The following is a 17379-nucleotide window of genomic DNA, read 5'->3' on the forward strand; positions in this document are numbered from 1 at the left end:
TAAGTCATCTAACATAAAATGGATCTGGTAGACATGGCATCTCAAAGGTCCATATGGCACCTTAAAATGCACTAAATTTATTGAAAGAACAGTGTTAAGGCCAGCAACAACTGAAAAACTGCCTCAGTACACTGAGGTCAAAGAAAATAGTAATGATGCTGCATTTTTAGCACGCTGGCAGTCATCCGATGTCTCATCAGGAGAATCACAACTGCCAGCAAGAAACTACACTAATTCAATCTAGGGTTCTCAAAAAAAATGAATAAGCACTTTCTTATGCTCTATTTCGATAGCAACAGAAATTACTGATATTGAGAGCCAAGGGTGGGTAATTGTTTGTTGTGTGTATCTTATAACCACAAATATAAAGCCTCTATAGAAAAAGATGGTCTAAAAATTGTCCCCCTCCCCTTTTTTAAAATGCATCTTTTTTCAGTAGAATATAGCATTATACTTAGAGGTAACAGATCTGCATTTGAATCCTGGCTCTGATCATTACAAGTGTAACTCTGGGCAAGAATTTAACTTCTGAAATTCAAAATCTGTAAAACGGGGATTATAAAACTTGTTCTATCTTTAAATCAGTTACATGCATTTTGTTTCAGTGCTCCTAAAGGCTCACCAAAACATGAATCTGGGGTTCATTTTTCCACTTACTAATGAACATTAAAAATATTTAGTTCAGGTAAGTCATTGTCCCTGAACAAACTTGCTATTTCAAATATCTACCTCAAAGATTTGTCGTGACTCTCCAATGAGATAATGTATGCAAGGTCATATGTAAGTGTAACCTATATTGTTGCTGTTATTATTAATATTTCAAATTCAAAATATTTTCAAGATTGAGTCTATTATACAGATTAACTTAAATACTTTTTCTATATGAAAGGATTCTGTCTGTGCCTAAATTCTGCCAAAAAATTATTCATCTATAGCTCAAGCCCTGAGGAGCAAAGTTTGTGAAGGTCCACACCTTCACCACAACTGAAGGGGACAAAAGAAGTGGTAGGTAGGGAAAAGGGAATGTTGACTTTGGAGAAGTTTGATATTATTAGTAATAACAAATATTTATAAAATATTTTGGAAAGCTTTATAAAAGGAGAGAAATTAAGTTCTTAAAGAAGAATTAGAAACTGAAACATAACTGACAGCTTAGAACCAAGAAGTCAGAAACAATGAAAAAGAAAATGGCAAGATGGAACACAAAAATGCAGGAAGAACAAAAAGCCAGACAGCATAACTAAAAGATATTAAAATTGGAAAAAAGATTTATGAAAAGAGATGACGGGCCTTTAATTGGGTGACAGACCTTCCCAGAAAACCAGATATAAGCAAACTCTACCAAAAATGCAAATACACTTTAAAATGTAATAATGGTAAACAATCCTCTATCACATGAAAAGAGTGTTGACTCTGCTTCCGTGCTGCAAGGAGAAGACAAAATTTTTTAGAAGTCCCACTGTGGGTCACTGATGTTAAAAAAAAAGAAAAGAGAACAGCTACAGCATAACCTGATAAAAGGGTGATAAGATAGAAACTATCCAATGTAGAGGAAGTAAAAGATAGGTAAGGGTCACTTAAACAAAAGGATGCATAGATTAAGGAGAAAAGAACTCCTGACCCAATATGGTTCCTATATAGGTTGATCAGGAGAAGTGGTGGGGAAAAGATTATCCTAGTCAAAACAGAATCAAGAAATTAAGGCCTGGCCTCCAGGGGGTCTATGAGAAAGAATGTGTCTGTGAGTAAGGATGAAGATTTGGATAAGATTGCTTCAAATAAAACAGGCTTCAGTTAACCAGTCAATTAAGAATATAAAATAATAAAAGTCAAGACCCAGGAATTTAGGTTCAATAGAAGAAAGGGATTATGGGGTGCCGATAATGAAGAAAGAAAACTGGGATAAGATTGCTTTGTGCAAAACAAGATTTGGACATTTAGTATTGTTTTGTTTATAAAAACATGGATAATATAACAGGATATCAGAGAGTAAAAAATAATTGTAACGCCAAATGTTAATGGGCTGATTTTTACCATGGGTTTTAGTAGATGCTAAAAAAAAAATCAAACCAAAAGATGAGAAGTAAACAAAAAAAATCAAAAACATATATAAAATAAGAGACTAGAATAAAATGTATTGTGATTCTTGGCAACCCCTAAAACAGAAATTCCATTTATGATTTTGGATAAGGTACCTACAAAACACATATACTCTCTGGAAAAATATACTAAGAAGTTACACAATATGTAATGAAACAATATAAATATTAAATATATATTGCTGAATGACATAACATCTAAGTACTACAAGAAAAAAACTGACATTCAAGAAGATTTTTACAGTAAGGCAACAATTTTTGGTGATTTTCAAAATTGTTTATTTAGACAGTGACAAATTTAAGAGAAAGATAAATCAGCAAATTATGGCTCTGGAAGCCATAATTTTTTATTATTGAAAGAAATAGATTTGAAGAAATTACTTAATAGAAATCTAAGCATATAGTTTATACAACACTGTTACATAAATTGATCGCATTGGCACTTACAAAGAACCCATAAATACAGAAAGGTGGACCTTATAGAATATAAAGCGTCAGGTAGATATGAATAAAAAATATGGACTGAAATGGAAGACATATACACACACATGTATGTATGCATGTACATAGGTATGCATGTATGTATGTATGTACGTATGTAGGTAGGTCTACAAATAGATCTATGTCACTCCCCTACTAAACAATCTTCAGTGGCTCCTTTAACATCTAAGATTAAATGAAAATGTTTCTGTTTTTCTTTTAACACCCTTTGCAACTTGGCCCCAGTCTATATTTCAAGTGTCATTATACTTGACTTCCCTTCCCCACCCTCTTCAGTACAATCAAATTGGCCTCTCTGTTCTTTACATTCGATGTTTCATCTCCAGTTTTGGCATCTTTACACTGCTCTCTTTCCCCATACCTGCAAACCCTAACCCCCATATTATAAAATCCCTTTTTTCTTACAGGACAAAGCTCAAGCCTTGCCTTCTACATGAATTCTCCTTAAAGACTGGTGCCTGACCTCTCAAACTACCTTTTAATATATAATATAATCTTACATATACATACACACACGCATATATTCCAATTTCTTTATTTGAACGTAACAGCCTTTAGAGAAGGTATCATATCATTTGATGAATTTTTCTTCCTCATACCTAGCAGAGTAGGTGCTTAATAAATATGTGATGATAGAACATTTTGGGGAGGAATGAAGCATAGGGAGACATGCAATGGCAGTAGGTTATATTCAGAAAGAGGAATGTCAGGGTTGTTAATTAAGGAAGTGGTACAGTTTTTCATTATGGAACAATGGTGAGGTCTAGGGTATTACCATCAGAATGTATGGCTGAGGTAGAGTAAAGGTCCTGGGATTTAAGGAGACAGAGAAATTGGAAGGTTAGGGAGTTTGAGGAAGCATCAAGATGGATACTGAGGTATCAACACCGGTTAATATTATTATTCAGTATTAATATTTATTATTAAAAGACCATTCATTGCTAACCCTACGGCTCACACTCTCCTGCCTATAGATCTGTGTTACTCAATTGCTGGTCACAGAGAAGCAAACTATGTCCAAAGTCCACCTCCCATTCACTCATCCTCATCCTCCTAAACTCTGTACCCATTTCCCACTTCAACCCTATTTTGTCTGTAATTCCTATTCCATGGGAAACAAATGTCCTTTCATTCTGTACCTTTTTCTCTTTTACTCTTTCCTTCCAATAACCCTTACTGAAACCTGGCTTCATTGGGCATTTTTTCCAGCAATGACTATACCTTCACTCTCCTCAACACATACCCCCTCAAAATATGGCACTCCTAAAGTAAAAACTCCCAGTTCAGCTGGCTTTACCATTCCATGCCAACAAAATTTTTTTTTAGCACAAATAATATGCAAATTGCTGTGGTGAGAAATTGATCAGGAGACCCCTGAAATTAAAGCCAGAAAAACAAAGTAGATGCCCATCGATTGGAGAATGACTAAACTTAAACAAATTGCGGTATATGAATATAATGAACTATTACTGTGCTGTAAGAAATGATGTGTGAGGTGAATTTATAAAGCATAGAAAGATCTATATGAACAAATGTGGAGTGAAGTAAGCAGTGCTGAAAAAAAACACACACAGTAACTACAACAATGTAAATGGAAAGAATATCAATACACCAAAATAAACCAAAGTAAATGCAACAAAATTATAAAGGTCAAGAAGCACTCATATAAAGAGATATGAGAAGATATCCTCAACCTACCCTTTCATGGAGGTAGGAGGCCCACAAGTATTATACATTGAATATGTTTTTGGACTTTTTCAATTAATTGATCAGCTGTATTGACTTTTTTTTCCCTCTAAAAATACTATTTATCATATGGAATGGCTCCCTAGGAAGAGTTAGGGGGAGGGATACTTAAGATAACTATGGTTACATAAGAAACAGAAAATATCAATAAAAATAATTTTAAAAATAAATTAAAGCCAAAGAGGGGAACATAACAGAGACAAAGAGGCGTTAAGGAACAACAAAATGCAAAGAGGTATTTGTACATTGTTACTCCTTTACAGTGAGAAGTTCTTCAGTCAAGCTTGATGGACTTAGATGGCAGCTAGTCAGTGGCTAATCACAGTATCTGCCATACTTCCCTGTGATCTCTGAAAAAATAAGATGCTCTCCAAGGTCCGACACAGCTCTAAGGGATGTGAGCTTTACCAGGGATATCAGTATGAGAACAGAAAGGAAAGGACATTCAGGCTGTTGAGAGCCAGAGGTATGTGCTGCCTTCCATTCCCTAAGAGTATGCTTCTCTACTACTGTATTTTATGTGTGCCCACATAGTTGGGGGGATTACAATCTCAGTAAATACCACTGCTCTGAGCAAATTGTGTCCTCTGGCTGATACTAAAGTTAAGCATGGCATACCAAGAGGATAGAAAGAACATAGGGTCATTGCCCTCTTGAGATCCAACCTGAGAGCATGAGTGGAGGATGTAATCAAAAATGGGAATCGTACTACACAATGTTCTCAGAAAAAAGAGATGCCAAACACCTTCCAGGAGACAAATATGATTCTGACGCTTAGATATTATTAAGCTGCTAAAGCAATAGATATCATGTTTATAAGAGGAAGAATGTCCTTAAAGGAGCTAATCTTAGGTTAGTTTCTTATTTGCGCTAATTTCTGTTTACCTGAAGAGATAGAGAAAAGAAAGTAATTTAAAGAAGATAAAATCACTGCAAATAATTTGAGAAAATTTGTATATTTGGCATGTATTCCAATCAAATGCCTCAAAACCGTAACTTTAATATAACATGCAGTCATTTTTTTAAAACAAAAAGATAAAAGCATAACACACACTGCATTGATTACACATAATGGTAGAGAGAAGAAAGAACTTTGATAACTCTATGGATTTGTAGTTGTTTCTGACTGGCTTTTAGAGGAGAAATTAATCACTCTAAAGTATGAAATACAAAATTTGATCTCTCAGGTTAAATCTCTTTTTTTCTTCATTGTTTGGTCCTTCCCCCTCTTTTATTAAGGTAAAAAACAAAGCTTATTTAAAAAAAAAGAATCTGCTTTGTGAGAATCAATAAATAGTAACTGATGAAAATATCCTCAGGACCACCTATACACGAACTCTTTTTGTTTAGAAATAATTATGGAAAAACAGAGTGGAACACTTGGGAAAATTATTCCCAAGCTCAAAATGCCAGTAAAAATGAACTTTTAGGACACAACTTGCTCTAAAGCAGTTAAAATAGCCAACGTGGAAAATTTCATTGCTTCTCATATGTATATACACATTCTGCCTGGGAGTTAAACCTTCGGTCATATTAATATTTTCTTATGCTTTGCCCATCCTGTTATGCATATCTGTGGAGACAGATAATTTTAGTTAACTGCTCTGCACATTAAATATTAACAGCACTTATAAAAAAAAAACTAGAACACTTAGGGTCATTTTCAGTTTGGAAATACATAACCACTATAGACTTGTCAAAGGTGATATTTTAAATTTAAGTTTGCAGGGAACAAAGTTCACATACAATAATTATAAACCACCACATTATAGAATCATAGAATTTTACAGGTGCCTGAATTTTTAATCTGTTTAAAGGTGACAGGTGGCATGCCATGTGCTAAAAGAACTATCAGGAAGGGAGAAATGAGCTTCAAGAATAAGGTTCTTCAGGATCACTATCTAATCCTAAGTCATATAAATCATGTAAATGTCTGAATTTTTACATAATCTTAAAATCAGAATGGAGATCTAGTCCAACTGGAGGAGTATGGATCCAGCTTGAAGATTAAACCCACTACCACTCCCAAGATGGTCAATTTCACTATTGGTTAGCTTTAGCTCAAAATCTATGACCTATGAGTTCTGTTAGGAAGTTACTCTTCCCAACAGATTACATTTTATGTTTTGTAACTCCTAACCATTGTACCTACTTCTGCCCCGGGGACCAATCAGAACAAATATGACCTCTCTTCCACATGACAATCTTTCAAATACTGGAACACAAGTGTTGTGTCCCTGGATTCTTTTCTTCTTCAGGTTAAACGTTCCCAGCTCCTTTTCAAGCCATCCTCATATGGGATCAACTTTAACATCCTCACTTCTTTTCTCTGGATGCTTCCCAGCTTGTGATGTCCTTCTTAAAATGTGGTATCAGAACCGATCCCACTTCTGTAGGTGTGGTCTCACCAAGGTAGAATATAACAATTACTGCTATTTATTTCTTGAGGAGTCTGATTAATTCTGTAATTCGGCTTCATTTTGCTCACATGGACAAATACTCTTAAAATGAAATTGTAAATTAATCAAATAACTGAGATTTTTCTGATATGAGGAAACTCCCTCAACCAATGCAGGGTAGCATCTTCTCTGTAACTTAGAGTGTTAGAGAGTTGCTTAGAACATTAAGAGGTTAAATAACTTGGCCAAGGTCACAGAGACAGTAGGTGTTAGAGACAGGAGACCTGCTCTCTCTGCACTGTACCATGCTGCCTTGTGCAATATAACAAAAAACATTTTAATGGGAAAAAAAATACCTCCCCAAATTTGGCCCCAACCTCTTTACCTACAATTTTTTTTTAAATCTGAAGTTGATTTAAAGATAATGTTAAATAGCAAAACTATGGAAGAACATAAACATTCAGATTTAGTAGACAGGTTTAGCAATTAGAAGACATTAAAGGCAATACTGAAATTAAATTCAGGCCTGTGAGAGGAAAGAAGCATTTTCCTAACTACAAATGAAGTTGTGTTGTATAACATAGCCAGACTGGAATGAAGGTTGGCAGTCTAATCTAATTCAGCACTTATTACCACCACACCTGAAAAACCGTATATTGGTGTTCATTTTCTTAGACGGATGTTAAATCAGTTTATTGAACTGTTGGGTAAAAGATGAATGAACCTTAAATATATTTTACTTAAAAGGAAAATAGCAAAAATTCAAAGTGTTTCTAAGAATGTAGGAAGAAAGGAAAAAATAGTTTTTCAGACACTGAAAAAATCAAACAAAACTACAAAAATGTTTATGTTTTTATAAAATTTATTTAAAAATCTATATTAAATAAAAACTCAGGACCTTTATATGACCTATTTTTAGGGACAACAATATTTTTATCTAAAAAATGCCATGCCTCTTTTTTCAAAAGGAATAAAGGTTAGCTAATTCATAAATTAGAGACTTGCTTCTTAATTTACGGGCAACTTTTCAAATTCAACTTATTTTTTTGACTTGAGGTCTCCTCAATTTTCTATAGCAGCCCCAGTCCAGTAGGTGACAATGACTTTTAGTATTCTTATTCCCTGCTAGTCTCCACTGTGTAGCATATCCACATCACTTACAACCCCACACCTCATGGGTGAAATCATGCCTGGAGGAGGGCAGCACCTGCCATCTAAACATGACAGTAAAGTAGCAGCTGTAAAATCCAGCCTGTGAAGCCTTCTTGGGCTTCTACCTTAGCTGGTGCTGCCCAGCCTCACTGGGGAGTTCTCTGCAAAGAACCTTCTCTGAATGAGATGGATAGTCCAAAGAGTTCATGTTGTATAGTGTGGGCTTCTCTTCCCATTGTGTATGTATATGTGCACCTATCAATCAATTAATATTTATTAAGAAGCACCTCATTTGTGCCAGGCCTCATACTAAAAGGGGGGATAGAGAGAGAAGAAAAATGGGGGGAGGGGGAAAGGGAAAAGAGAGACACAGAGACAGACAGACAGAGACACAGACAGAGAGCTTTTCTGTGTGTGTTTTTTTCCAGAAGAGATGAGTCCTACTCTTCCTTCATTCCTTATGAAGAAATAATAGGGACACTGGAAAGAGGACAAAAAGGTATCTAATAAAGAGAATGAAAAAGCACATTATTATGATGTCTTTAAAAATAATCTGAAACTACCTTTTAACATATATTTAGCACACTTTTTTCTATGTTAAGGTATATTTGCTATAAAAAGTAAAGCATGTTTATAGATTTTAATTTATAAGCTTTATTTTTCTTTTTTTAATTATATTTTTATAATCTCTAGGTTGAAATTTAAGATATTATATAGACCATGTACCTAAATTCTCCCTCCAGGAATATGAAAAAAGTAGCTATATGTGCACTGCTAAAAAGGTAGAGAAAAAGAAAGCGATTTCTTTTCCCTAGTAAAAAGTTACTTCCTTTTGTAGACATTTAATAAATGTTAATTTAAGGAAACATCCTCTACATCTGCCTTCCCTGATTTTTTATGACAGTTTTTTTTTTGGAAAAATATGCATTTTGTGTATTTATGTTTTATGGGAAGCACAAACGTTTCAGAGGAAGCTCAACTTTATATAGCCTGAAAGAGCACCTTGAATCCTGAATCAAAGGAATTATATATCTCTGTGAATCATTTTTATTCACAATTAGAAGCAGAACTAAGAAACAGATGTCACCAGAAAATAAGATCTCTTTGAATCCATCTAATTTCAGAGAAAATTACTTTACATTTAAGAATCAAAGAGAAAGATAATTTCTAATGAAATCACCTTTTTAAAACAAATTAGGTTTGGGCTGCTACAGAGAACAATTGTGAAAGCAAAACCCAAATATGAATAATAGAGCTCAATATATTAATTCTGATTAGTGACTGAGCAACAATTAGTCTGTAAACTAAAGAGTGCTAAACATGTAGATAGATAGATAGATTAGATAGATTAGATAGATAGATAGATAGACAGATAGATAGATAGACAGACCGACCGACAGACAGATATGTGTGTATGTGCATTTAGTTGGATAAACCCAGGTAAACAAACTTTGATTTACTTTTCCAAAAAGGAGGAAAGCAATCTGACTTATCAAGTCTGAAGTAAGAGAGACTTAAGACTGGGTAATTCTAGAACAACTCATCTGAAAGCTCCAGGGAATCAGGACTTACAGGTATGCAGTACTCCACCATCGGGAAGGGTAATTTGTGACCCTTCGTCGTTCGACCCACAAAGAAGCAACTCTGGCAGATATCATAGTTGAAATGTCTTAGACTTCTATACCTGGATACGAAAAGAAGAATTAAAGTCATTGGTGGACATACCTTTAATTTGTACCCTTTTATGGGCAACATGTTTCAGCACAGTATGATAATTTACCCCAAGAAATGTCACTTCTCAAAATCACCATGGCAGATACCAGAGGCAATTTCCGACAAGAGTAGGACCCTTGCACTGACCTAAATATTCATTAGAAAAAAGTGAACACTGAATATTTCAAGGGCAATTAATGAAACTATTTCCTGAAAATGGTTGGATATAAAGGTTGAAAATACTTAAGTTCAAGATAGTATACCAGTTTCCATATGTTCAAATATAACATTCAGGGAGCCAATGTCTGCATGCTATTAACATTTTGTAGGATTCTGAATAGGAAGACAAAATGTCTGGGCAAAAGACAGATTTATAATTAACTTTATATTCAGAACTTGTAGAAGAATAAATTGTACTTCTGGTAAGAACACTTCTCATAGACTCAATGAAGGCTGCTCTTGGTAGACATGTTCTAGGCCCTAGAACAGTAAAATTCCCCTAGATTTTAGGGGAAAAGAGTTCCTGTCAGACTCCCTGGGGTTGTTCAAATTCTGACTCTGATAGTACTTTTGTGATCTTGAACAATTCAATTCATCCCTTAGGCCTAAATTAGTACATCTATAAACAGGAGGGATTTCGTAAGATAGCCTTCAAGGTCCACTGAAGCTCCAGATCTATAGTATTATCTATGATATGGATATTTAAATTAAAACAGTTATTTGGAATAGTTTTTTCCTTTTTTCAAAATTTATGATAATTGGAAATTAAAATAACTGGAATGAATTCTGTGAAAAGGAGAAAAAAATACATGTGAAGAAAAGTCTAAAGGAAGGCTTAATTCCAAAATATATTTGCAGAAAAAGAATGCTTTGAAATCTTGGCATGTAAATGACACTCAATGCTTACTCTTTCAATCAGCCAAAGATGCCATAACTTAAATTTTTATTGTTCTGAAAGGAAATTTACTTCTAAGAGTCTTTTGTGAGTTTAGTTTAAATGACTACCATAGTTTTGGCCACATCTTCAGTACCATTCTGTTTTAATGAAGAATAGAAACAAGATAAACACCATAAAAATAGAAAAAAAGCTGAATGAGAGTAATACTGGTCCATTACCTAGTATTTTAGAAAAAGATTAGAGAAAGCAATTGGGAAACCCTAAAGTAATCCTATTTGGAAAAGACAAAGATTGGTTACCTGAAAGGAAAACTTATATTTATTTGTATTTATTTTATATATCTATAAATATGTGTGTTATTTCTGATTACTAACCTGGGTGCTTGAAAATGTGTGCATGAAATTTTGAGTGGCACTATTAAAAAATCTGAGATTGCAATTTTTATATTTCCAAATTAAATTTGCAAATGTTTTACTGTTAACTTCCTTGAATGGCATGTAGAAAAACCTGAATAAGCTTCTTAGAATAATCTCTCTGGACAATGATATCTTTGATGAATGTTTATCTTGGAAGAAGACTTGTGAAAAGGTCACTGCAGCCAGCAATACATACCAGGGTCAAATCAAGGACAAATGAAGATAAATTTGCTTTAGGCGAGAGTGTTGGGAGGCTCAAACAAGATGATGTAAAGCACTTTTCAAACATCAAAGTTCCATATAAATGCCAGTTATTATTCTATAACTTTATTAATATAATATTATTAACATAATATGATAATGTATAATAAGATAATAAAACAATATTATATAATAACTATTATCATTATTAGCAGCTTATCTTCACTAGGGCAGCTAGGTGGTTCAGTGAGAGATTGCCAGACCAGGAATCAGGAGGACCAGAGTTCAAATTTAGCCCCTGATACTTACTAGCTGTGTGACCATGGGCAAGTCACTTAACCCCATTTGCTCAGTTTTTCACCTTTAAAATGAGCTAAGGAAGGAATTGTCAAACTGGTCTAGTATCTTTGCCAAGATAACCCCAAATGGGATCACAAAGAGTCACACACAACTGAAGAAAAGACTAAACAAAACAATAGTCACAAAGTCTCCCCTCTGATGATGACTTCATTCCCTGCCCCTCTGCTGCACGGAGTGTATACTGGTAAATGTTTAATTACCTAGCTCTTGGGGGGAAATACATATGCATGCATACTTTTTAAGTTTACATTATTAATACTTTCTTAAGGCTAGACAGTCAACAAAATAATAAATCAAGCCATGGTTTTAAATTGCCAATTTATGAGGTGTAAATATTCATACTGAAAACTTAGCAATCAGCACTCCCTAGTTAAAGCTGGCTCCAGGACACTCCTAGCTTGGGGGGGGGCGCGCGGCACAACAGTGGGAGCTGGTCAGAAAACAATGATACTGTTTAATAGTGTACAAGACAAGAAATTAAATAGCAGGGTCATTCATTGCTTTAAAGGAAAATTTAAAGAGAAGCTAAGTATAACTTTAGTACTTCTCAGTTTGCATTTATAAGTTACTTCTTGTTCTCTGGGAATAAGCCTAAGGGTCTTAGAAGTACTTCGGACAGCCTACTGAATCCCAACAAAGGTTGTTGTTGTTATTCTGTTAATTTTATTTTCCTTTCAGTTATGGAGGAATCATGCATGAATGCTTTTGTAACCTGTGGAAAGGTCATGGAATGCAAACTGATACCACAACACAGCAGTTCTGCAGAAATACTTTGAACTTGTAAGTCTGGGGATGACTAAGGAATGGGTGCCAAAGTGAGATAGAAGGGCAAGTGCCATCACAATAAGGAAGGGCACACCATGGATGAAACCCAAAATCTGACCCTAAAACTTCTCTTACCTGAACCCAACGATGGGATATTCTTTACAGATGTTGCACTTTGCCTGATGTTTTGCAGTCTCTGAGGATGCTACACGATGTAAAAGTGGCAGCCATACCATGGACTGTGGCTCCAAACGCATCCATTCTATAAAATCGTTTACACTTATCTCTGGCTTATTGTGACTCTGTTAAAAAAAAAAAGTTGTTTTTTTTTAAAAAATAAATAATTTGAATGGAAGTGGAGATAAACATTTAACAATTATATAAAATCTTCACAATTTCATAGGCCTTCCTTGGAATTTTGCAGATCTTGAGGCTGATAACAAAGGGAAGATTAGTGACCCTGGACAAAATCACTTAATTTTTCTTAATCTCAATTTCCTAATGGGTGAGATAGAAGGGCTGGGTTTCATGATCACTAAGGTTTTTTTCTTCTGCTAAAATTTTACATTTATGTAACTAGTCAGAGTAGAAACAGTCACACAGAATAAGAAGAAAATATATTTCATCCAGGATTAATTTTTAATACCTTTCAAAAGTACCAAAAATTATTGCTAAAGCACTGGTCCAACCCCAGTATTCAAGAAGCTCCAGTGGCTTTGTATTATGTCCAGGATCAAATAAAAAATACTGTTTGGCATTCAAAGCCCTTATAACCTACCCCCAATCTCCAATTCTGGAGTCTTCTTACACATTTCCTCCCTTCTCACACCCACCTCCCACGACCTCATATACTCTTTGACACAGTGACACTGGCCTCCTTGCTATTCTAAGAAAAACACTCCATCTATCCAGTAAGGGCACTTTCTCTGGCTGCTCCCTTCCTTCTAAACCCCCCACCCTTGAAATGCTCTAATTTCTAATCTCTGCTTTCTAGACTCCATGGCTTTCCCAATGTCTCAGTTTAAATCTCACCTTGTACAGGAAACCTTTCCTAATCCCTTTTAATTGTACTGCCATCCCTCTTTAAATTATTTTGAATTTACCTTGTATTTAGCTTGTTTGTACATATGTATTTGCTTGTCATTTCCACCTCCAGCACTATCAAGGCCAGGAAATGTCTACTGCCATTGTTTGTATCCTCAGCACTTAGCACGATGATGTATAACAATAACTTAATAAATGTTATTAACTGACTGATTTTTGCTTTTCATAGTATCTTGATTCATACACAACTTGAACGATCTTTCAAAGATCATTAAATATCTATATTAAAATGACCAAAATATCCAACATTATCAACAAATTTTGGAGGTCAATATTTAAGTTAGATTTGGTTATCTTCTTTTCAACTGAAATTTGAAATTTATATGTTTTCTAAACTAAAGTATTCTTGCTCTTTATTTCATCAAATGCTTAAAGCCTGTATGAGGTTGGACTAGAGGATGCACAAACTTCTGCTTCTGTGAATTTATTTTATAAAAACTTCTAGAGGACAAAATGACAAAACTTGCCAGATCTCTGCCTCCAATACAAAATTATTTGCAAATGTACAACATTAAATTTTGATTAATTTATTCTCTTGTTGCTGAGAGCAATCCATGTTCCTGTGTGTGAAAACAAATTATACTTGAACAATCTGTAAAGCTGGAAATTGCAAGTATTTGCAAATTTGCAATTTTTTTCTTTCTTAAAGGAAATAAGTCTGTTTTGGTAAAAAAAAAAATTTGAACAAGGGTTGTCATTAAACTATAATAATTTTTAGCCCTAAGAGAAAGTCTATGCAAAATCCCCCCTACTCCCACCCCCACCCCCAGGTGAATAAGTCAGACATTTTTATATCCTTTGGTAAAATATTGGCCTTGTATATAGTGTTTGGACACTAATATATGTACAATAGTAACAATTTAAATATACTAATTATCCATGGTAAGTACTACATATAACAGAAAGGGCTCTCTTAATTTTGAGCTATGTTTTTGCAGTATAAAGTTTCATAATAGTATTCTTAAGTCACCACAGTACTGGATCTGGGTTCAAATCCCAGTTGCACTACTTACTAGCTCAGTGATTTCTTGGCTGTCTATGTGTCAGTTGTGAGACCCTGGGACAAACTCATTTTACTTCTATGGGTCTCAGTGGACTGAGGGGGTTGGACCAGATAACCTCTAGGGTCTCTTGTGGCTCTATATCTATGATCCTCTCTCTGTTATTTAGAAGGCTTTTTGAAATAAATATATGTCAAGGCAAAATGATACTTTATGATGATTCTACTTTTTATTTATAAAATGTTTTTGTCTTGAAAAGCTCAGGGCATGTTACATTCAAGCAGACCATTGTTATTCTCAAAACATCCCTATGAGTCCATTATATCATCCACTAAAGAAGCATATACCGCATCAGAGTGAACCCTTGGGAACAGAACCCAGAATGGGGAACTGCATGTCAGTTTCAGTTCTATGGGGAAGAAGCCAGAACAGAAGGAGCTGGGAAGTAGGTGATGAGGAAATACAGGCAATGAGTGAAGACTAATCTCTCCAGAAGTTTGGTGAGTGAAGAAATGAGATAGAATTATAGATGGAGGGGATAGATAAGCAACAGAAATGGTTCAGTATGAAGACATTCCTTTAGTTGTTTTTACCTGCTGGAAGCAGCTTCGAACGCTAGGTTCAATATTGCTGCCACCAAAAGCTGCCACTTCCCCAAGCTGCCGAGGGATCTGGATGATATCATGAAGTAAAAGGCCAAGCTGCCTTTGGTCACACATTTCTGTAGGCCCTGCTACCACCTTAAAGAGATCTGGAACACAGAAATTACATATATGATATGTGTAAATATACACACACAAGCATATGAAAATACAAAAGTTTACTGTACTTTATTGTCATAGTTCAACTCTAGAAACCAAAACTTTTCAAAGGGGAAAGAATTAGGGAAGTCAACTCATAAGCTCTAAAGTCCTTCAATAAAGCATAGTCCATAAATACTGAAAGCTATCTGACCATCAGCTAATTGGCTAAACTGCACCTAATTTGCAGAAAATCAGACTCTGTATGCCAATCGTAATTACAAGCTTATCACTAAATAAAAAATATTCTTTCAAAGTGACACACTATGAGTCTGTGACCTAGTTTTATGAACGCAATATGGGTTTACCTTCCTATTCAGAGACAGTGTGTCAAAACAAATTTTCTTCTGCAGCCTGTCAGAGAGAGATATTCTGAACAGTAAACATTTAAATTTTGACAGACCTGTTTTCATTCCAGATGCCAAACACATCACTTGGAAACATACCACATGTACTTTATTATAAACCCTATAAGAACTATAATTAAACATTTTTGCTTCCTGAGTTAACTTTCTAAGCTTTTCTGGTCTTGCATTGTTTTAGAAACTACTATCGTTCTTTCTATTGAAGGAAACACATTTGTACAGATCTCAAAGACAAACTGCTACCAATTTGTGTAAATCCTTAATTCTAAGTCCTTTCTAATCATAGAAAAAAAAATCATAAGCTAACAGCTTTTTAATTACCTTGGCTCAAAAACAATTAATGAGCCCTCTTCTTTCTGGTTTTTGGCAGAATAATTTCTTTTCACTATAATGCAACATTTCAGATGTAAAAATGTTTGCCATATTTCCAATAAGTAAAGCAAAATCAGTCAAACAAATTAGTTTACTGAGTGGGGAGGAATTCCAAAAAAATTTCATTAATGAAGGAAACAAATTATTTCTAGAAACAAATTTTTAAACATAGGGAGAACACAAATATAAATGTTCTCCATGTGAAGCTTTAGTGGACAAAATGATAGTGTCCATTTACTTATATAATATTAAGATATCCCCAAATAGTGCTAGGAGAAATCTTATTTTATCTTACATCTGAATACCAGTCTAACATGTATCAGTCTTGATGAAAAGTATGCTAATGATGATCTAATATTGCCAAAATTCTACTCTCAAAGTAACTAAGCCAAGTACAGGGATATTGACATAGTAATTACAATGAAATATGGCTTTAATTATAAGGATACATGGGGAAAAGAAATTCAATTAAGATAAATTTAATTTTCATCATCATTTGTTCAAATGTATTTGATTAGAACATTTTTTTTATTTAAAGACTACTATAATAAAAAAAAGTTTTCCATATCATTTTGATACTGATATGTTTTGTAAATATTTTATGTTACTACTTCTTAAACAAAAAAAGACCCACCTTTTTAATAGCAGTATTCAACTAGTGGAGTCATGGAATATAACAGTGAAAAATTAAGAGTATCACAGAGTTTACTGGACAGTTGCATAGTGTGAACAAGCTACAACATAAAATCAAGAACTTTGAAGGAGAACTGAAGCAAAGAATATCATCAGGGAAATACCTGATTGAAAAAGATGTCAAGTGATCATGAATTGGGGAGAACCAGTGTATAGCCTATACACTCCACTGCTATCCTTACAAAGATAAAAGAAGAGAAGGCTTCCCAAAGCTTTAGGTATACTAACTGTGCCAAAAATATTGGGAAGAGATGGATAAGAGTTGCATGGATGGGTAGATGAGGAGGGACTGCAACCTGCATTTTGTAGGGAAGATCTACACTGATGAAAACACTGATCCTTTTCAATATTTATGTTACTAGGAACTCAACATTAGGCCTGCAAAGCAATTCCCCCCCCCAAATGAGTGAGTTTGCCATATAAGATCAAACTTTATTACCATATAAATGTACCATATTATTACAAAATACCAATTATCAATTAGATCTGACTTTCCCAGAACTAAGAATTAGTCTGTGTTGATAAGACAGACATTTTGCCATGCCATTGAGAAAAGGAAATTGCTTACAAAGCAGAAAACAAAATTTTAAAAATTCTCTTATCTTCCTAATTTTTCTAAGCATTTTGATACATTTCAATCACTATAAGTAGGGTCTTGAAAAAAGTCCTGTTCCACAAGGAATGGAACTGACCTCAGTTTCTTAGAAGGAATCTCAGCAGAAAACAAATGCTGTTACTACCTCTCTAGACCTTGAAAGTCCTTGAATATGGGCTGAGGAATACACTACATTTTT

General features: G+C 34.5%; 1 protein-coding gene across 1 annotated transcript in view; it reads right to left on the reverse strand.

The window, feature by feature from the left end:
* The window catches only part of UTRN (utrophin), a 526271-nt gene that overhangs the window by 59850 nt on the left and 449042 nt on the right, over positions 1 to 17379 (reverse strand). Inside the window, 3 exon segments of the mRNA XM_020972489.2 lie at positions 9470 to 9581; positions 12386 to 12552; positions 14949 to 15106. Of these exon segments, the coding sequence (XP_020828148.1) occupies positions 9470 to 9581; positions 12386 to 12552; positions 14949 to 15106 (437 nt within the window).

This window comes from Phascolarctos cinereus, unplaced genomic scaffold (genome assembly GCF_003287225.1).
Source record: "Phascolarctos cinereus isolate Bilbo 61053 unplaced genomic scaffold, phaCin_HiC Scaffold_5;HRSCAF=322, whole genome shotgun sequence".
In the NCBI taxonomy this organism is placed as follows: domain Eukaryota; kingdom Metazoa; phylum Chordata; class Mammalia; order Diprotodontia; family Phascolarctidae; genus Phascolarctos; species Phascolarctos cinereus.